The following is a 21,065-nucleotide window of genomic DNA, read 5'->3' on the forward strand; positions in this document are numbered from 1 at the left end:
GTATCTCCCAGCATCTTTCAAAGCCCAGCTTAAGAGGCATCCACACTGCCATAAATGCCCCTTTTTATCCTGAGCTGCTAAAATCCTTAGGGCCTACTCTTATGTAGTATTTTATCCCTTGCACAGAATTACAGTTGACTCCTGCTCAAGACTTATGGAAGTCAAGGCCAAGAAATGTAATCCTCACTAGAGTCCACCTACAAAACAGGTGCTCAGGATTTTTTTTTGTCTTTTTGCCTTTTCTAGGGCCGCTCCCGCGGCATAGGGAGGTTCCCAGGCTAGGGGTCTAATCGGAGCTCTAGCCACCCGCCTACACCAGAGCCACAGCAACTCGGGATCCGAGCCGCGTCTGCAACCCACACCACAGCTCACGGCAACTACGGATCCTTAACCCACTGAGCAAGGCCAGGGATGGAACCCACAACCTCATGGTTCCTAGTCGGATTCGTTAACCACTGCGCCATGACGGGAACTCCAGGAAACATTTTTTAAGTGCGGGAATAAATGTAAGAAAACTGTACTGCTTAACCCCTTTTGTCCCGCACGAACAGGACATTCTCTAAAGTCTTCCCAGGAGATACCACCTCCTCTGCATCCCACCCACCCAGCAGCCAAAATATGCCTCCATCCACCGGGGGGGCGGATGGGCTAGCACGCACCCCTTTGGCCGTTTTGTACGGTTTTCTACCTCCAGCCCTCGGAGTTGCGGCTGGTGGAAGACAGTAGAGGCAGCTAGCTAATGTAACTCAAAGGACACTGCTGTCCCCTTCGTAGGATAACACGCGGTTGGGACGGGAAACCTTTCCCATCCCCAGAACATAGCAGCTCTCCCGCAGACTCTTACCGACGCAGGACGGTAGCGACTCTTCCTGACCGGCGTCTTGGCTGGCCAATACTTGACCGAGATCAAGAGAGTCAGCCAATGGCGGTGGGCCAGGGATAGAGTGGGGCGGGGCGCTGTTGCTATGGCCGAGCTAGCCGGTTGCAGCGAGAGGCTCTGAAAGAGACTCGGTGGTTGCTAGGGCGGGAGGTCACAGAGCGCAGCTCAGGGATTGGGCAGCGTCGAGGGAGGTGGGTGGTGATTGGGCGGCGCCCAGGAGGCGCCCTGGTGAGGCGCGGACTTGCGAGCGTGAGTTCCGGCGAGAGGCCCGAGCTGAGGGCCCGCGGCTTCACGATGGCCTCGGCCCAGCTGGACTACACCATCGAGATCCCGGATCAGTCCTGCCGGAGCCAGGGTATGGAGCGGGGGTTGGGTCCGATCGTGGGGAGGTGACGGAGCGAGTCGTGGGCAGCAAGCGCAGCTGTGGCCCCGCCCCTCTTGCAGCCCCGCCCCCTCGCGGCCCACCCGCTCCTGGGGTCCCGCAGGTCCTGGACTTGGTCCGGCCAGAGAGCCCCGCCCCCTAGTCAGCCCCGCCCCAGAATGTTCGCCGCGTCCAAGCCCCGCCCCTTCACTGCGTCTCCGCCCACCTCCCCCAACCCAGCTTGGAGGTCTTTTCACCGTCTGTTTAGTGGGAGTTTTCCGGTCCCTGCCCGGGTTTCTCTCCTGGTAGCTGAAGGCTGCCGAGGGCGGGGGCCCCCCTGATTCCACTTTTGGGGGGCGGGATTCCCACTGCTGTTGTTGTTAGGGGTCCGGCCTTTTTAGTCCCACCATTTTCCCCGAGGTCTTTGCAGAAGCCCACCTTCATCCCTCCCTCTCCACTCCTCCTGGAAGTGGTTAACCGCCGTGTCTGCCAGGAGGTAGAAGGTGGTTCACACCTGACTCCTCTCTTTAGTAGCTGGGTGACCTCTGGCAGTCTTCCTCCGGCTCTTTGCCTGGATTTCCTCATCTGCAAAACCGAGGCACCAATAGTCACCTCCCTCGTAGGGTTGTTGGTTGCGCAAGTGAGATTATTTGTGTAAAGGACCCAGCAGAGGGCCTGGCACGGAGTGTGTTTAGTGATTAACCTTTTCCTTCCTATCAGAAAGGTGTGGGGGAGGCACCACCAAACCAGTAGCCTATAGAGCAGGTCTGGATCACTGGCAGTGTGAGTAGGATCAGGGGCCCAGGGCATGGAAAGTTTAGCCCAGGTGGGGAATTACGGTAGAGGAGCCTTGAAGCACACGCCAGCCTGAACTACACGTGCATTCCTCCACACGCCTTCACACCTCCCTTAGCACAGCCAGCAGCAGCTCAGCCTTTTCCGCTGCCACCATGGCATTCTTCCTAATGCCCAGGTTTGATTTTCTCACTGTTCTGTGTAAAACCCTTCAGTGGCTCCTTCTTGCCCGCAGGATAAATCAGGTCCAGATTCTTTAGCCCGCATTCAGAGTCCTTTATAATTTAGCGGCGTCCCTGCTTCTCGCTTTCATCCCTATGTCCTTCCACTGTTCAATTTAAGTTTTATGTTCTGGCGGCCCCAAGCTGCTTGTGAGTCTCTGCACACTTCTTGCTTCTTTGCTTTTGCTCTCGCTGCCTCCTCTCGAATGTCCTTTCCCCCGTGCCGTGCCACACTGCCACCTCCCCTGTCTGGTTTATCATGTCAGGCTTTGCTCAGATGTTACCTCCTTCAGGAGAGCCTTCCACACCCCTCCCAGAGCCTCTTGTGTCCCTCGGGTGGGGTCTAGGAGGGGAGGGCAACCCCCAGGCTTTCCCAGAACAAGCTGGCTCCAGACCCACCGTATTTCCCTCAAGCTGGATCTGCTGGCTGCGGGCTCTCGGGCTTATAGATGTAAACGTGCTTTTGAGGAGGGTTTCGCATCAGCAGGAGATGAAGCCAATTAATATTATTGCCCTCAGAGAACCCTCAGCTGCAAAGGGCTGGAGCTGCCTTCTGCATGGCCCAGGAGGGCAGTTCTCCCTCAGCCCAGGTGGGCAGCCTGGCGGTCTTGGTTTGCGTTTCAGTTCTACCTCCTGCTGTTCTATGGCTTTGATAAGTTATTGAACCTCCCTGAGCCTCAGATTCCCCGACTGTCAATCGGGAGTAATGAGAGTGCCTGCGTCACAACAAGGTGGTGACTGGGTGTGAGTGTCTGGCCTGGAGCAGGTGCTCTGTTGGCCTCTATTTCTTCCCCTGACGGCTCCCCTCCCTGCTTCAGGAGGTGGGGTCCTGGAACTGGCAGAAATCTCAGGGGGCCACTTTGTCCTGCATCTTTCTGCTGGCATGAGAGCATTCTGTTCTCATACCAGCCCCTTCCCTGTCAGGATGCTTCCTCCTTAATATCCTGGCCGGTTGGAGGCAGCTGGGATTGTTAGAAAGCACTTCCCTTTCTTGAGCCACAATGGGCCTTCCTGTCATTTCTTTCAGTTCAGCAGTTTGCGGTGTCCTGGCGGTGGCTTAGTTGCTGGTGCCTCAGAAGTGACTCACAGGCAGACTCCCTTTAAGGAGCCGTGTTTCTGGGGAGGGCCGAGGGCTCAGAAGCAGGTGCTTTCACAATGATGTGGTAACTGCAGGGCTAGGGGGTCAGACGCAGAGTAAGGCAATCTGTTCCTCTCTTTTCAAGGGTCCAGCTTCCTCGATCCAAGAGAAACACCTCCAGGGCCTTCAGCTGTTCCCCCGCTGGTGTGGCTCTCATAACCTTCTGCTCACTCCTCTGCTCTGGCTTCGGGTCCTCAGGCCTTCCGCTCTCAAAGTGTAGACTCAAGAGTTGAACTTGAGCCTGGAGGACCCCTCAGAAGGAAGTGACAGCACTGTGACCCCCTGAATCTCTTTGCTTCCCATCTGCAGACAGCTCCCTGCCGGCTGACATGCCTTCACAGAGTGGCAATCTCGGGGGGCTCCAGAGATCGATTCTCTTTGGCAGTTACTGTCCAGAGGTGGAGAAGCATGCATGACAGTCATGTTTGGTGTCTGGAATTCCTTTTCCCCCATATTTGAGCCTCAGGGCCACGGAGCCCAGCGCTGCTGTGAGTTCTTGGGGGGGAGCAGCTGCCGCGGGGACATCTGTTAGCAGGAAGGCAGCTGCAGATCTGGGGTCGTTCAGAGCCCAGGGGCCTTCTGCTGGGATTCCCACCAGCAAGTACCCGTGGCTGTCCGTGCCAAGTGAGGGTGGTCTGCCTGGTCCTTTGCTGAAGTCGATCCCTTGACCCGGCATTTCCCCCCACCCCAACCACTCTTCTCTGACCAGTGAGCCCCTCTCCCTCCTACCACCCGGCTCTCATCTCATTTCCTTGGGGAAGGTTCTGGGCTCTGGGCTCCCACAGCAGGGATCCCTGCCGTGTTGTTTGGAGGGCTTTGCTCACTGCCAGGGCCTGGGGAAGATGACGTGCCAGATGAGCTGAAAGGAGGCATGTGGCAGCACTTTGGCCTGGCCCGAGCCGCTCTGCCATCCCAGGTCATGGCTGCGCTGCCCCTCCTTCCAGCCAGGGAATGGTCAGCCAAGTCCTCCCTACCCGCTGCCCCCCTGTGGCTTGCTGGCAGGCCAGCAGGGCTTCTTAAAGGCACCCTGTTGCTCTCATGGTCAGTAAACAGTTCTAGAAATAATCGATTCACAGAATTAATGGAGCTCCCTCTTAGAGTACAAAGAAAGCCTTGCAGGGATCAGAGGTGGGAAGCACAGGTTTGTTGTGAGCCCAGGCTAATTGTCAGGCGGCTCTTCTGCTAAGCACTGGCCGGGGTCAAAGACATGTAGACCTGGACTTAACCCCCAGGAAGTTTCTGGCACCAGGGCAATAGTCTGGCTGGACCACAGTCCGGACCACCATGGTGGGCCCCGGGCTCGGCTGGCTTCCTGGAAAAGAGTGGCCCAGGCTGCAGCTGTCAGAGGGCTGGCAGGTAGATGGGGACTGACAGGAAGTGCAGAAGTAAGGGCGCTGGGAGGACGGAGGGTGGCCCAAGGGAGTGGGGCCTGGCAGGAGGCCGCGGCGAACTTTCAGGAGCGGACAGTGAGATGAAACCTCAAGAGCCTAGGACACCAGAGAAGCCTCAAGGGCCCAGGTGAAGGGCGAGTTGGGATAGACCCCTCTTCTTGTCTGTGGGCATCCCAGAGGCACTTTCCCTGTCCCCCCAAAAATAGAGGCACTTCATTTATGTTTTAAATCTCTTGCTTTTTAAGGCTGCACCCATGGCATATGGAGGTTCCCAGGCTAGGGGTCGAATCAGCGCTCCAGCTGCGGGCCTACACCACAGCCACAGCCACACGGGATCCGAGCCGCGTCTGCGACCTACACCACAGCTCACGGCAACGCCGGATCCTGAGGCCACTGAGCAAGGCCAGGGATTGAACCCGCGACCTCGGGGTTCCCAGTCGGATTTGTTAACCACTGTGCCACAACGGGAACTCCTGTTCTTTAAGTCATGATCTCTTTCACGCATTAAAAAAACCCCTTCTTAATTTGTCTGTTTTCACCCAGGTGCCGTGCGAGGCCCTGGCTCTGAGCTCCAGACCTGATGGACCCTTTGCCAGCCTCCTAGGTCTCAGGGAGGTTTCTGCTCTTGACCACGGCCCGCTCGCATGCGGGGCCCGGCAGGAGTTCCTCTCAGGATTGTCGGAGTCCTTGGGAAGTGAGGAGCCCCTTACCCTGCCTGACAGATGGGGCACAGAAGCTCGGGGAGGCAGAGACACGCCCCAAGTTACCCCAGATTTCAGCTCAGGAGCCTCGCCCACAGCCTGTGCACAAGATTTCAGTTGCCGTTAGGAAGCGCTGCCTGGATACAGCCCCATTTCTAGGAAACAGTGAAGGACATGCCCACAGAAAGAGGTGTCCATTAAAGTATTTTTATAACAGCAAAAGATTGGAAATAGCATCGGATCCAATAATGGGAGATGGCTCACCATAAATTATGAGATATTCTCTAGCCGCTCTGCAGCCACTAAAAAGAACGGTGTAGAAATATATAAACTGACAGGCAGCGGTGTTCACAATATATTGCTAAATGAAAGAAACCAGATTACAAAACAGTATGCTTCCAATTTTATGAAGTATTCATTTTCTACTTTTTCTGCAGTGAGCATGCATTCCTCATGAAGTAATAGTAATTCCAGTTCACTGAACTCTTGCTTTGTGCCCGGGTGACATGCCAAGCCCTCAGTGGCCATTATCTTACGTAGGCCTTTGCATTTTTGTCCCTGTTTCACAGAGAAGGAAATTGACGCTTAGGGAACTAGTGCAAAGTCTTGTTTCATAGTTATTAGTGGCAGAGCCACAGATTTGAATCCAGCTATGCTTTTTAAAATTTTAAATGATTTTTATTTTTTTCCATCATAGCTGGTTTACAGTGTTCTGTCAGTTTTCTACTGTACAGCAAGGTGACCCAGTCACACATACATAAATACTTTATTTTTCTCACATTAGCCTCCATCAGCCTCCATCATACGTGACTGGATATAGCTCCCAGTGCTATACAGCAGGATCTCATTGCTTATCCATTCCAAGGGCAACAGTTTGCATTTGAATCCAGATATGGTTTTATACACTATGCACGCTTTGATACCATGCTGCTATCCTGTGCTGTTATTTCAAAAAGGAGAAAAGAAAATTAAAAGTAATTTCTGGAGTTCCCTGGTGACTCAGTGAGTTAAGGTGTTGCCACTGCTGTGGCTTGGGTTGTTGCTATGATATAGGTTCAGTCTCTGGCCCGGGGAACTTTGGCATGCTGTGGGCCTGGCCAGAAATAAATAAAATAAATTGGTAATTTGGTTTAAATACAGGGACTATGAGACACCAGAACGTATTTCTTGGGAGTAGAGGAAATTGAAGACCCTTTTATTCTTTGCATTTTAGGAAGAAAACATAGGTTGGTTTTTATTTCTGGTTTTGTTTTGCCACACCTATGGCACGTGGAAGTTCCCAGGCCAGGGACCGAACCCACGCCACAGCAGTGGCAATGCTGGCTCCTTCGCCCACTGAGCCACCAGAGAATTCGTTTCTTTGTATTTCGAGTCCAGCTTGCAGAGGACAAGCGCACACTGTTCCACGGATCCTCATGCCTCATCAGCCCTTTGCTCTGACTTCTCCGCAGGCCCTGGGGATATACACGATCTAATTTGTGCTTTAGTTTTATGGCTTGAGCTGTTGAACAATAAAGTATGTATCTGTAATTCTCGTATTATCAGTGTCAGTGTTGTTTGCTGAGAAAAGTCCAGAGGACAGAAAACCCGTGAGATGAAATTTTTTTGCGGGGTCCAAGGGCCTGCTGGGTCTCCATGATGGCTTTGACTTCTCAGCTGCCCTTGACTCTGCTGATACCTCCAGGCCCCCACCCCCCCACCCCAACCCCCAACCCCTGCTTTTTAAAAAATCATAGTTTAACTCTCGTTCCTAAAGCGACACGCGTAGATTTTAAAAAGTGAGTTTCAAAAATCACGAAAAAGAAATTGCCTCTAATCCCAGAAATAATCGCTATTAATATTTGATGTCATTTTTCTGCACATAAATATGGATGTGTATATGTGTGTACATAGTTGTACATACTGCTTTGCAGCTTGCTTTTTTGCTAAATGTGTTACTGTGAATTTTCAAAATAACGTCATTGAGATATAATTCACATACTATAAAATTCACCCTTTTAAGATGGGCACTTTATTGGTTTTCGGTATATTCACAGAACTGTGCAACCGTTAACCACTGTCTCATTTTGAACATTTTCATCACCCTCCAAAAGAAGCCCTGAACGATTAGCCGTCTCTCCCCACTTCCCCCTTCCTCAAGCTCCCGGCAGCTGCTAATCTGCTTTCTCCCCTGTGGCTTTGCCCATTCAAAGCATTTCATATAAATGGCGTCATACCATAGGTGATTTTTGGTGTATGGCTTCTTTCACCTAGGATGTCTCTTCAAGGTTTATTCATCTTATGGTAGTCGCTTCATTCCTTTTTAAGATCAAATGATATTCCATTGAGTGGATGTACCACATTTTATTTCTCCATGTATAGGTGACAGGCATTTGGGTTGTTTCAGCTCTTTGCGTATCGTGAATAATGCTGCAGTGGACATTTTTGTGCAGGTTTTTGTGTGGACCTGTTTCCCGTTCTCTTGGGTGCATACCTAGGAGTGGAAGTGCTAGGTCATCCGGTAACTCCGTGCTTAATTTTTTCTTTGTTTTCGAGGAGCTGCCAAACTGTTTTCCAAGGCGGATGCATCTTTTTGGGTTCTCACCAGTAGTGTCTGAGGGTTCTGAACTCTCCACGTCCTCATCAACACTTGGTATATCTGACTTTTTGCTGATAGCCGTCCTAGTGCGTAGAAAGTGCTATTGCTTTGTGATTTTGATTTTCATTTTCCTGACGACTGTGATATTGAGCATCTTTTCATGTTCTTATTGGTCATCTGCACACCTTCTTTGGAGAAATGTCTTCCCCAATCCTTTGCCCATTGTAAAGTTGGGTTATTTGTCATTTCATTGTTGAATTGTGAGCGTTTTTTAATATGTATTGCATACAAACCGCTTATCAGACATATGATTTGCAAATATTTTCTCCCCTTCTGTGGGTTTCTTCACTTTTTTTTTTCCCCTAGGGCCGCACATGCAGTATATGGAAGTTCCCAGGTTAGGGGTTGAATCAGAGTTGCAGCGGCTGGCCTACACCACAGCCACAGCAACGTGGGATCCGAGCCACGTCTTCGACCCATACCACAGCTCACAGCAATGCTGGATCCTTAACCCACTGAATGAGGCCAGGGATTGAACCTGTGTCCTCATGGCTACTGGTCAGTTTGGTTACTAGTGAGCCATGTTAGGAATTCTTGGTTTCTTCACTTTTTGATGGTGTCCTTTTTTTTTTTTTTTGGTCTTTTTAGGGCCACGCCTGCAGCATATGGAAGTTCCCAGGCTAGGGGTGGAATCAGAGCTGTAGCTGCTGGCTGATGCCACAGCCACAGCACCTCAGGATCCAAGCTGCATCTGTGACCTACACCACAGCTCACAGCAACACTGGATCCTTAACCCACTGAGCGAGGCCAGGGACTGAACTTGTATCCTCATGGATACTAGTCAGGTTCTTAACCTGCTGAGCCACAACAGGAACTCTATTGATGATGTCCTTTGAGGTATAAAGGTTTTCAATTTTTTTTTTTTTTTTTTTTTTTTTTTTGCCACACCTGCGGCATGTGGAAGTTCCCAGGTCAGGGATTGAACCCAAGATGCCATTGTGACCTGGGCCACAGCTGTGGATCTTTAACCTGTTGTGCTACAAGGGAACTTCCAAAAGGTTTCAATTTTGAGGAAGTCCAGTTTATCTGTTTTTCTTTGGTTCCTTGTGCTTTTGGTCATGTCTAAGAAGCCATCCCTTAAGTTCACAAAGATTTTACTCTTACATTTTCTTCTAAGAGTTTTATAGCTCTTAAATTTATGATCTGCTTTGGGAGTTCCCAGCATGGCTTAGCGGTTAATGAACCTGACTAGCATCCATGAGGACTTGGGTTCGATCTCTGGCCTTGCCGAGTGGGTTAAGGATCCGGTATTGCCATGAGCTATGGTGTAGGTTGCAGACATGGCTCGGATCCCGCGTTGCTGTGCCTGTGGCTGTGGTGTAGGCTGGCGGCTGTAGCTCTGATTTGATCCCTAGCCTGGGAACCTCCATATGCCACGGGTGCGGCCCTAAAAAGACAAAAAGAAAAAAAAAATTATGATCTGCTTAATTTATTACTGAATATTTCCATATGATTAAAGATTTTTCTTTCATAGGAGTGGAATTACTAAGTCAAAGATTGCATGTTTCTGGACTTCCCATCATGCTGCAGCAAAAACTAATCTGACTAGGAACCATGAGGGTGTGGGTTCAATCCTTGGCCTTGCTTAGTGGATTAAGGATCCGGCATTGCCGTGAGCTGTGGTGTAGGCTGGCAGCTGTAACTCTGATTTGACCCCTAGCCTGGGAACCTCCATATGCCACGGGTGTGGCCCTAAAAAGCAAAAAACAACAAAAAAAAAAGATTGCATGTTTTCGAGGCTTTTGTGCCCAAGTCGTTGTGACTCTCTTCTCTTTGTCATTTCCCTCCCTCTCCTTCCCCATCTCCCACTGCTCTGGTTCAGGCCTTTGCGATCCCTTGCCTTGTATGTTACAGAAGTCTCCGCCCTGCTCCTCACAGGCCCTTTGAGTGCAGTGGCTGAGTGCAGTGGCGTGGCCATGGTGCTGTGACAGTACAGAGGTGGGGCATCAACCCAGGCAGGTGATTTGGGGTGGGGAGTGAGAAGAGGTCCTGGAGGGAACCGGGGGGCTTCCGGGAAGTGAGCTGACCTAGCGGGTGGAGTGGGCATCAGCAAAGCAGCAACCTGGAGCATCTGCATCCTAGGCTGTGGAGGGAGGAGCTTGAGCACAGTCCTGGAGGCGGGTGCTGTGGCCTGGCGGTCCAGAGATGGAGGCTGGCTCTGCCACTTCCTGGCTGTGTGTTCTTGGGGGGAGGGACTTACCCCCTCTGTTTTGGTTTTTCTCATCTGTCAAATGGGAATAGCCATAGAAGCTAAGTCCTGGGATGCTCGCAGGACAAATGAGGCAGCGTATGCTGGGGTGGTGGCCATTCCCTGGGGAGGAGCAGGTGGAAGAAATCAGTGTTCTGTCTGTCGATGTACAGAGGCAGCCGTGTACACGGGTTTGGAGCCGAGTGGAAGGAGATTTGAGTGAGACCGAGGGCTTGGGCTGTTTATCCAGGGGGCCGGCTGGGATCGTGGCGACGAGCTGGCCTCTCAAAAGTCAGACTTCCAGGGTTTGGATCCCAGCTTCGCTGCTTCCTTATTAGTTGTCTAGCCTTGAACACATTACTTACTATCTCTGGGGCTTAATTTGTCTTCAGTAAAATGGGAATAACAGTACCTGGTTCATAGGATTGTTGTGAAGAGCAAATGAGCTGATACGGAAGGTGATGAGAAGGTGCCTGGCCGCAGGTCTCTTTCTGCTGTCACTGTGTTTGTTTTTCTCAGTGATGGGAGGAGGTGGGAGCTGCAGCAGATGTGGAATTCGGAGAGGCTTTTGGTGCTTTAGGACCCAGCTGGGTTTGACTGCCTGCGCAGGGCCCTGCTAAGTCCTGGAGTACCCATGGGGGACTGAGCCAGTGCCCGAGTCTTCCCTGCCTGAGGGGCAGTGGCCAGAGGCCAGGCCACGGCAGCAGCAGGGGGAGAGGGTAGTGACCAGGGCAGCGAGTGTCACAGGAGCAGGGCTTTTACGGAGGCTGGAGGAATCATGATCCGGATGTGGCAATAAATAACAGCAGCCACAGCAATTCCTGTTCCTGCTCCGGAAAGGGCGGTGGGTAACCAGAAGAATGCCAGCTCTTTCTCCTCGGATCCATCCTTCACTTTGTAGCCACGTGTTCATTCATTCAGCACATTTCTGCTGAGTGCCTGGACAGGCCAGCTATAGAGCTGGGCACTGGGGATGTGGCAATAAAGTGACAAGCCCAGCCCCTGCCGTCATGGAGCCTCCTGGCTGAGGGAAAGAAAGATGTTATACAAATAATTGTGCAAGTCATTAATGCAGATGGGATCATGCTACTCCTCCAGTTCCAGAATCTTGATTCCCTTGCCCCTGCTTGGGATAAAACCCCGACTCTTAAGAATGGCTTGGGGCCTTGTAGGATCGGGCTCCAGGCCCACTCTTGGCAGCTTTCCTGCCGCCACTGCTCCCTCACCCAGGCTTCTCGCCTCCTAGGACGGCCTGCTGTGCCCAGACCGACCGCGATGTCTCCCTCAGGCCCTCTCTCCCAGCTGGCATGGTCCTACTGGTCCTTCAGCAGCCAGCACAGCAAGCGTGTCTTCCTTTGGGGGGCATTTCCTGGTCACTCTCACTCTTCAGCCACATTCCCAGAGCACCTTGCGCTGTCGGGATTACAGCACGCCTAGACTCTGAAGGGGCAGCCGTCCTCCTGTGGGAAGAGGTCATGACAAGGCCTCCGAGTTAGGAGTGGGCATGGAGAGGAGGGCCCTGGGAGCAGACTGGGTCAGGGGGGAGATGCCCCTGGGTAGGAGGAGCACCTTGTGGCTCGGGGGCAGGGCGGGGGGGGTGGCCTCGAGGTCCTGGCTGCACTGGGACGACCAGTCCCCTCCTTTTAAGGAGCATCGCAGAAAGCTTGGGCTCTGGGAGGAGGCAGCGCATTCAGGGTGTCTGTGTTCTGAGTTTCTTCAGGGCAGATGGGTGTTTGGTGAGGAACGCTTCCTACCTTGAGTTGGTGGAGCCAAGGGTGCCAGCAAGACCTGCGGTGGAGAAACGTGGAGTTTATAGAGGCAGCCGTGGGGAGGAGCAGCTCAGAGCCCAGCAGAAGTGTCCGAACCTTCCCTGACCCGGGAAGCTCCACCGGGGGTGGGGCGGCCTCGCTTGGCTGCCTTCTGCGTGTTTGAGAAAAATCCCCAGATCCTCAGCTGGTGTCTTGGTGTGGTACCTGGAGGGAGTGCCATGGGCTGGGGGCAGGAGAGCCTCCTGGGGCCGATCTCAGAGATCTGGCTGCTGGACCTCAGAGAGTCAGAGGCAGATCCAAGCAGTAGCTACTGACTGTCACCCACGAGGCTCCCGCAGTCCCCGCTTCACGGGCAGTCATCCCCAGCAAGGTTGTGCTGGGGCCTCTCCCCCAGAAAGGCCAGTGCAGGTGAGGAGCTGCTCTGCCCAAGGCCAAGGTCAAGGGGCCACCAGGCCGAGAAAGGTGGTGAGGATACTTGGCGTGGCCTGAGTTGGAGCTGTGGGACCGTCTCCCTGGTCAGGGGAGCCTGGGAGGGCTGGCCGGGGTCTGCGAGGGACTGAGGTGCTGGCAGCCCCTGCTGCAGGCTGAGCTGTGATCCAGCCTAGGGTCCCCGTGGGTGCGGGCAGGTAATCTCTGAAGGCCACCGTCGCCACCGCTGCAGAGCAGGAACACTGAACTTTTCAATCACATTAATTTTCGCAGGAAATTGTTGTCTTCCTTTTGTCCAAAGGTTAGTGATTTATATTTACCACCCTCTTAACTAGCCTCGAAATTTACTGTTGCCAGGTCACCACCAGCACCCATAAATCTCAGGGCGGCAGCTGAGCATAGCCAAGTGGCTTGATCCTTGGAAGGGTACACCCCGGCCCCTGTGGGAGGGCAGATAACTAGCAAGAGACCGTCACTGCCCAGACGTCGTCCTGGGGGCTGAGTGCTCACTTGGCGGGGGAAAGGAGAGGGGGTCCGACCGACAGGGTTGCGGGGGCACCTCCAGAGGCAGCCAGGGGGGAGGCAGCCGGCTTGTGCCTCAGCGCCTTCAGTGGCGGGCTTCTCATTGTGGGCAGGGCTGGTGCACAGAAGGTCTTGGGTAGCTTAGGATGGGAGTAGGCACCAGATTCCAAGCCCCGTACTTTCTGTGTGACCTTAGGCAAGTAGCTTAACCGCTCGGTGCCTCAGTTTCCTCGTCTGGTGGGGGTGGTGTCACGGTTAAACCTCAGTAAATCCCTGCAGTTATTCTCTGCAGCACTGGGTTGGTGGCTTGGTAGCGGCTCTCAGACTCAGTCTGCTCCACTAACCTGCTTACAATGTCCTATCCGTTTCTCCTCTTAAAACCCTCTTCTTCCATCGGCTTGTGGAATTAGAAGAGAGGCTGGCAAACTTTTTTTTTTTTTTTTTGGTCTTTTTGCCTTTTCTAGGGCCGCACCCGTGGCATATGGAGGTTCCCAGGCTAGGGGTCTACTCGAGGCTGTTGCTACCGGCCTGCGCCAGAGCCACAGCAATGCAGGATCCAAGCCGCGTCTGCAGCCTACTCCATAGCTCATGGCAACGCCGGATCCTTAACCCACTGAGCAAGGCCGGGGATTGAACCTACAACCTCATTGGCAAACTTTTTCTGTAAAGGGCCAGTGCATATCCTAGGCTTTGGGAACCACATGGTCTCCGTTGCTACTCAGTTTTGCTGTTTTAGCGTGAAAGCAGCCATAGACGTTAGCCTGGCTAAATGCATAAGCTTGACTGTGTGCCAATAACACTTTATTTGCGGACACTCGAAGTTAAATCTTATATGATTTTCACCTCATAAAACATTCTTCTTTTGATTTTTAAACTTTTTTTTTTTTTTTTTGCATTTTAGGGCCTTCTCCGTGGCATATGGAGGTTCCCAGGCTAAGGATCGAATTGGAGCTGTAGCCGCCGACCTACGCCACAGCCACAGCATTGTCAGATCCGAGCCACGTCTGTGACCTACACCACAGCTCACGGCAACACTGGATCCTTAGCCCACTGAGAGAGGCCAGGGATCAAACTCACGTCCTCATGGATAATCATCAGGTTTGTTACCACTGAGCCACGACAGTGGTAGGAGTCCTTAAACCACGGAACTAAATAATAACTAATGGGAACCGTTTTAAAATGTAAAATACATTTTTCTTTTTAGCTCAGAAGTCATGGCAAAACTGATCATAGGTCGAACTTGGCTTGTGGCTTGTGGTTCACTGATCCCTGGGTTAGAAGGTGAAATGACAAGGAAGTATTTATCCGCTTTTCTCACTTAGGCTGTGGCTTTGAGTCACCAAAGAAAGGGGCCCTCATGTGGGTTTTCCCAGTTACCCTGCAGGGCCTCCCAAGAAGTCTAAAAGGTAACTGAAACAAAGGACAGGAAGGAGCCCCGTGGGAACCTGAGGTGCAGGGCTGGCAGGTGCCAGGGCCTGGCATCAAGTGCTTCCCTGCCTGCAGCCAGAGCGGTGCTGGCTCTGGATAGGTCACTCACCCCAACCCTGCCCCCGAACTCCAGGGCTGACAGTCCTACCCTTTTTTTTTGTTTCAGAGGATAGCCCCAACCAAGGCGGGAAGGAGGCAGGGACTCGACAGCCTTTGGTGATTCTCTTGGGCTGGGGTGGCTGCACTGACAAGAACCTGGCCAAGTACAGCGCCATCTACCACAAAAGGGTGAGTACTGCAGGCAGGTGGACTCCCCAGTGGGCTCACTGGCCGAGGCTGGTTTGTCTGGCTTCTTTTATTAGACGCGGATGCTTGAGGGCAGGTGGAGACTGGCAGTAGGTGAGTGTGGCTAGAACAGAGGATGAAAGAAAGGGCACGTGTGAGGAGAGGAGGCTGGGGAGCGTCCTCAGGGGATTTAAGAGGGTGTGATGTTAGACTTTGATTCTGAGAGTCCCTCACTGCAGAGCAGCGAAAGGATTAGAGGGTCCAGGACTGGAGGCCGGGAAGTCAGCTTGTGGTGGTGCTCAGGATCTGGGAGCTGGTGGGGCTGGTGGAGGGGAGTTGATGGATCAAGGAGCTCAGTAGGAGGTAGCGTGGTCATTTGATGAGAGAGGGAGGGTGGGCACAGGGCCAAGGAGGGGTCCAGGATAATGTCAGGTTTCTGGCTGCAGCAGAGCCTCGTAGAGGCAGGTATGTTCTTTGAAACAAGGAACACAGAAGAGACGCCACCGGTTCTGGGGTGGACGGCATTCCTCCAGGGAGTGTGTAGAGGGCAAGAAGAGGCCCCGGACAGAACCCAAACTTCGAGGAGCAGAAGATGAAGAGGGTCCCACGTGGGAAGGAGGAGTGGCCACAGATGGACAGGAAAACTCGGCAATGAGACAGAATCCACAGGAAGAGAGTCTTAGGGAAACGGGCCACGGGAAACGGGCCACTGTAGAAGGAGAAAGATGTCCTTTCTTCTTACTCCGCCTCTGCTCCTCCTCTTCTTATTAAAGTATAGTTGATGGATTTCCCATCGTGGCTCAGTGGTTAACGAATCCGACTAGGAATCATGAGGTTGCGGGTTCGATCCCTGGCCTTGCTCAGTGGGTTAAGGATCCAGCATTGCTGTGGCGGTGGCTTAGGCCGGCAGCTGCAGCTCTGATTCGACCCCTAGCCTGGGAACCTCCATATGTGGGAGCGGCCCTAGCAAAGGAAAATAAATAAATAAATAAATAAAGTATAGTCGATTTACAGTGTTGTGCCAATTTCTGCTGTCCTGCAAAGTGACTCAGTCATACATGTACATACCTTCTAGGAAAGATGCTCTTGAGGCAGAAGGCACAGGGAGGGGGTGATGGAGTGGAGAAAGCGATGCCAGGGAAGACAGGGTGGTTGCGGTGGCACGGTGGCAGGGTACGGCTGGGAAAGGAGGGGGTGCCTTTACTCTCTGGTCAGGGGGCTATAATGAGGGTAGAGAAAATCATTTTTATTTTATTTTATTTTATTTTTTTTTTGCTTTTAGGGCCTCACCCGAGGCATGTGGAGGTTCCCAGGCTAGGGGTCTAATTGGAGCTACAGCTGCTGGCCTATGCCACAGCCACAGCCATGCAGGATCCGAGCTGCGTCTGTGACCTACACCACAGCTCCTGGCAACGCCGGATCTTTAACCACTGAGGCCAGGGTTGGAACCTACATCCTCATGAATACTAGTCCGGTTTGTTACTGCTGAGCCACAGCGGGAACTCCCATTTTTACATTCTCATCGAGTTTCCGGTCCATATTCAGATTCTCTGATAGTCACCAAAGTGTTCTTTACAGCTGGCTTTCCCAAACCAGGACCAATCCAGAATCTTCCACGGCATCTAGTTATTTTGTTTCTTAAGCCTCTCTTAAGTCTAGAGCAGTCCATTTTTTTCTGGTACTATCTTAGTGAAGAGCCGGGGCTACCAGGGAATATTTCTAGGAGTGTGTGCTCCTGAATGCTGCTGGAAGGACAGGACGACGGGGCCTGAAACGTGTCATGGGATTTAGCTCTTTGGGGATGTAGGCGACCCTGGTCAGAGTGGGGTCAGTGGGAGGGGACCAGGTGGAGAGGGTGAGGGGGTCAAAGCTTGTCTAGGAGGGTGAAGAGAGGGTAGGACAGAGTGAGACGGGGACATGGTGTAAAGGCAGAGGCTTTTAGCAACTTTAACGAGATTGGCTTGAGCAGAAGTCTGGAGCGGGAGATACCGGCAGGTGAGGTGAGGACGGAGGGGGGCAGGCTGGGACTGCGCATGTGCGGCCGTGGGGCGAAGGTTGGCTGGCATCAGGGGGAGCGAGGAGACTGGGATCTGACTGGCAGCGAGAGCCCAGTCCTGGGCACAGGGGCTTCTAAGGAGCATCTGGCTGGGGAGGTGGCAGCGGGGATGCCACGCACCTTGGAAACCTCAAAGCGAGGCGCAGGGCGGCTGGGCATGCGTGCCCGTCGCGGGGATTGCTGGGCCTTCACAGGCCAGCTGCGTGCGTGTACTCGCAGGTGCTGTGATGTGGCGGGCACGCCGCCCTCAGAGACGGTGCGTTCGCAGGACTCTCCGGGTTCATGTCTGCACCGACAGCACGAGAGCGCTTCTGGGAGGAGTGTGCGTGTGCGCGTGTGCACTCCTGAAGGTCGTGCCTGCCGTCGTATGGGTGCTTGTGGGTTTGCGGTGGTGTCTGTGCTTTTTCGTGCCCTCAACGGGTGGTACGGTGGGTGCCCTCGTGCGTGGTAGGCGCCGTGGGCATCTGCACCTCTGGAGCGTGGCGCGGACAGGCTGTGTTTGGTTCCAGGAGTCCCGTGTGTGTGGTGGTGACGTGGAGTGTGTTCGTGTCCGTGGGCCATGCCGTGTGTGGGTTGAGGGTGGGTGGAAAGCCATTTCGCATCCCCTTGGGGACTCAGAACAGAGCACTCTGTAGAATCTACCGGAGCTGAGGGGGCATCAGCGACCCGCACCCCCCGCAGAATCGCGGCGGGGGATGCTCAGGTACACTAGGGCCCTGGTGAGAGCAGGGCCAGGAGGAGCTGGGGCAGGTGTGCGGCAGTCAGTGGGAGGCTGATGGCAGGGTTCTCTCCGCTGACGGTCCTGATTTGGCTGCGGGTCCGTCAAGTGCTGTGCCTTATAATCTTCTCCCTGCTATTACTCCCACCTCCACTCATGACTGCTGCTCTTAGTTGAGAACCTATTTTGTGCCAAGTGCTGTTTTGGGCACTTGAGTTACATCTTTTCATTTAATTTTCCCCATACACCTATGAGACAGATGTCATCCCAACTTATAGATGGGGACACAGACTCAGAAAGATGAAACAAATGGCTCTTCACCGCCTACTGTTCATGAGCAGTGGTGCCAGGAATTGAGCCCAGAACCGTCTGACCCCAGAGCTGCCCTGACAGATGGCCCTTTGTCTCTGGCACACGGTAATGAGAGAGGACGAGGACTCAGGGTGGCATTGGCTGCCTTTTCCTAACTGGCTGGAAGGCGATCTGTGTGGAGACCTTGAGCTGTACTTGACCTGGGCATTGAGGGGTGCAGAGGCCTAGAGAGAGTTTAGCTAAGATTTTAGAATTTGAGGAACAACGGCATTAACTGTATTTGGAATTTCAGGGCGAGTGGGAGGAGTGACCCCAGGCCTTGGAACCAGACATTTGAACTTGGACTCTGTTCTCAGGGCCCTGTAGGAAGGTGGCAGTGGCTGGGGCCTGACTGTCCCTGTGTGGGTCTGGCTCACGAGTGGCCTCCGGTGGTCAAGGCTGGGCCTGCAGGCCATGTCTGAGGCGCTGGGTCTTGTTGGGGGTACCTGCTTGTCCCTGGGTGGTAGGGAGAGTGAAGTGGGGTCACTGCAGCAGTCCGAGCAGTGGGGGCCTTAAGTGGGCCAGACTTGAGCAGATGATGGTGGTGGGGGGGAGGCAGGGTGCAGACCAGAGTGGGGAGACTGCCTTCTGGTCAGCCCAGATGTCCCCAGAGCTGAGGGGACTTGGCCAGCACGAAACGATTATTCCACAAGTGGACCTGGAGTATACCAGCCCCCCGGAGGCACCCGTTGGAGAGGTGCGCAGGCACCCAGGCCGCAGCAGGCCCGGAGCACTGTCGGGTGTATGGGCCTGTGGATGGGAGCCGCTGGACGCTTCTGACCTTAGCTGGTCCCCACCTCCCCACCCCAGCCCTGGGGACCGACCAGGCCTCTCTCCTCTCCCAGGGCTGCATCGTGATCCGATACACAGCCCCTTGGCACATGGTCTTCTTCTCCGAGTCCCTGGGCATCCCTTCCCTTCGTGTCTTGGCCCAGAAGCTGCTGGAGCTGCTCTTTGATTATGAGGTCGAGAAGGAGCCCCTGCTCTTCCACGTCTTCAGCAACGCCGGCGTCATGCTGTACCGGCACGTGCTGGAGCTCCTGCAGACCCAGCGGCGCTTCTGCCACCTGCGGGTGGTGGGCACCATCTTCGACAGCGGTCCAGGTGACAGCAACCTGCTGGGGGCTCTGCGGGCCCTGGCAGCCGTCCTGGGGCACCGGCCCGCCGCGCTGCGCCTCCTGCTCCTCGCGGCCTTCGCCCTGGTGGCCGTCCTGGTCCACGGCCTGCTGGCCCCGCTCACGGCCCTCTTCCACACCCACTTCTACGACAGGCTGCTCAACGCAGCCTCTCGCTGGCCCGAGCTCTACCTCTACTCAAGGGCCGATGAGGTGGTCCTGGCCAGGGATGTGGAGCGCATGGTGGAGGCACGCCTGGCACACCGGGTCCTGGTGCGCTCCGTGGACTTCGTGTCGTCCGCACACGTCAGCCACCTCCGCGACTACCCCACCTACTACACCAGCCTGTGCGTCAACTTCATGCGCAGCTGTGTCCACGGCTGAGGTCGCTGCCCCACCCGCCTCACCCCCGCTCCGGAAATGAAGGCCCGACGTCCCCCCCCCACGGCCCGCCTCCGAGGGCGGGGCCGCTTCCGGTTCAACTCCCGGCGGCCCTCTGGGACCCCTCTGTGGTCCAGTAGACAGCTCCGCTGGGCCTCTGTGCCTGCTTATCCCAGGATCCCAGGGGCAGGAGCGCCTGGGCAGGTCTCTGCGGGAGCCACGCAATGCTTGTGTTTGGGTAAGTGCAACAGCCAGGATGCTGATTGCTGTGGCATTCGGGCTGTAAAGAGGTACCAAAGCCAGGGGCTGGGGCTGGGGCTCAGCCCCAGCATCGATTCCTTGAATGGAAGGTGAGCTGTGCAGGGAGGTGCCAGAGGGTAGGGTCAGGCTGGGCCGGGGGCCGTGATCTCTGCTGAGGCCCGGGAAGGGCAAAGCCCCACAGTGTGGAGCGCCGGCCCCATGGATCCCACTTGGCAGTTCACACAAAGAGGCTTCTCGTTGCCAGGGAGTCCAAGGGGGAAGCCACACGGGAAGCTGAGGCAGGTGGACTGTCCGGCTCTGCCATGCTTTGCCAGGAAGCCGCCGGATCCAGGAACGTTGCGAGATGTGTGTGTAGTGGGCCGACGGATTGGGAGCAGGAGGATAGCAGCGCCACAGGGGAACTAGGACCAGCCGGGTCAGGAGCCCTAAAGACCAGAACCAGAACCATTGGCCTGAAACAAACCTTTGTGTCCTTGAGGGAGGCCCATTTGGATCCTCTGTAGGCAGGAGGCGGCTTCAGCCTGAAGAGTTGTGTATCACCTGTCATTCTATCACTGCTGCACAGTGCTAGCCATAGTAGGCATTCAATAAATATTTGTTGATTGAGTGGGCTTACTGTGGTGATCCAGGGGCTTGGGGTGGGGCAGGGACGGGCTTTGAAAGTTTGGCAGGCAGTGAAGGAGATGGTGGGAAAAGCTCTGGTTGGCAACTGACCCCTGGTAGTCTCAGGGCTGATGGACCTTCTGTGTCTAGAACCAAGCTCTCCCTGCAGTGCCTCCGCCCTCTGGGACGCTCCCACTCCTGCGGCAGCCCGTTCCTGTGCTGTATGGCTGCACTCCTAGCCATGGCCAACAGGTGGCAGTGCTGCTTGTGCCATGGGACAGAGCTCAAGGATCCCACAGCAGGGCGGGTCTCAGGCCCTCACTCTGGGTGAACAGTTTTCTATGAGAGAGCATGTGGCCCCAGGGTGGAGTAACCAGCCATCAGGGACCTACTGAGTCCAAGGCAGGGAAAGGGGAGAGTAGAGATTCGAAAGGAGCCGGCCTGATGCGACGTGGGCCCTGTGTACTTCTCTTCCCAAACCTCAGCCACTACCGGGGCTGCTTTGCCTCAACAGGCCACATACCTTCCCGAGAATCTTGGGCCCCAGGATCCTTGTGTTCAGAACATTCGGTGCCATCAAGCCAGTCTGGGGTGTTCCTTCATGGAACTTCAACCAAGGTGGTTTGCCATCTGAGTGCAGAGGACAGGCGGTATCGACTGGACCTGACTCTGATATTCACTGTGGGCATCCCAGGGGAGATGGGGTGTGGGTCTGGTGTGAGGGGCTGTGTGAAGGAAAAGAGCCTGGAGTCTCAAAGATAATCTGCTGTCTCATAACTTAGCGGCATCTTGTTTTCTCGAAATGGCTTTCTGTGGTGGGCAAGGACTCAGCTG

The 21,065-nt window shown here is 54.4% G+C and overlaps 2 protein-coding genes across 6 annotated transcripts in view; one reads left to right on the plus strand and one right to left on the minus strand.

The window, feature by feature from the left end:
• Positions 1–982, minus strand: part of C6H1orf228 (chromosome 6 C1orf228 homolog) — a 72,162-nt gene extending 71,180 nt beyond the window's left edge. For 2 of the 4 annotated variants that reach the window (XM_021096782.1, XM_021096783.1), the window contains exon 1: positions 660–854. The gene's annotated coding sequence lies outside the window, so the exon portion shown is untranslated. Of the gene's footprint in view, positions 1–659 lie in introns of all 4 variants that reach the window. The other 2 variants (XM_021096784.1, XM_013988905.2) reach the window with 1 other exon arrangement.
• TMEM53 (transmembrane protein 53) lies at positions 956–20,235 on the plus strand. 2 transcript variants are annotated; one of them, XM_003482099.4, is made up of 3 exons: positions 956–1,235; positions 14,628–14,749; positions 18,717–20,235. In XM_003482099.4, the coding sequence occupies exons 1-3, from the start codon at positions 1,175–1,177 to the stop codon at positions 19,368–19,370; spliced, it is 837 nt and encodes a 278-aa protein (XP_003482147.1). In that variant the 5' UTR covers positions 956–1,174; the 3' UTR covers positions 19,371–20,235. The 2 variants fall into 2 exon arrangements, with proteins under 2 accessions (XP_003482147.1, XP_020952444.1); XM_021096785.1 differs by having other exon boundaries at positions 1,076–1,235; positions 18,807–20,235.

This window comes from Sus scrofa, chromosome 6, assembly GCF_000003025.6.
Source record: "Sus scrofa isolate TJ Tabasco breed Duroc chromosome 6, Sscrofa11.1, whole genome shotgun sequence".
Lineage (NCBI taxonomy): Eukaryota > Metazoa > Chordata > Mammalia > Artiodactyla > Suidae > Sus > Sus scrofa.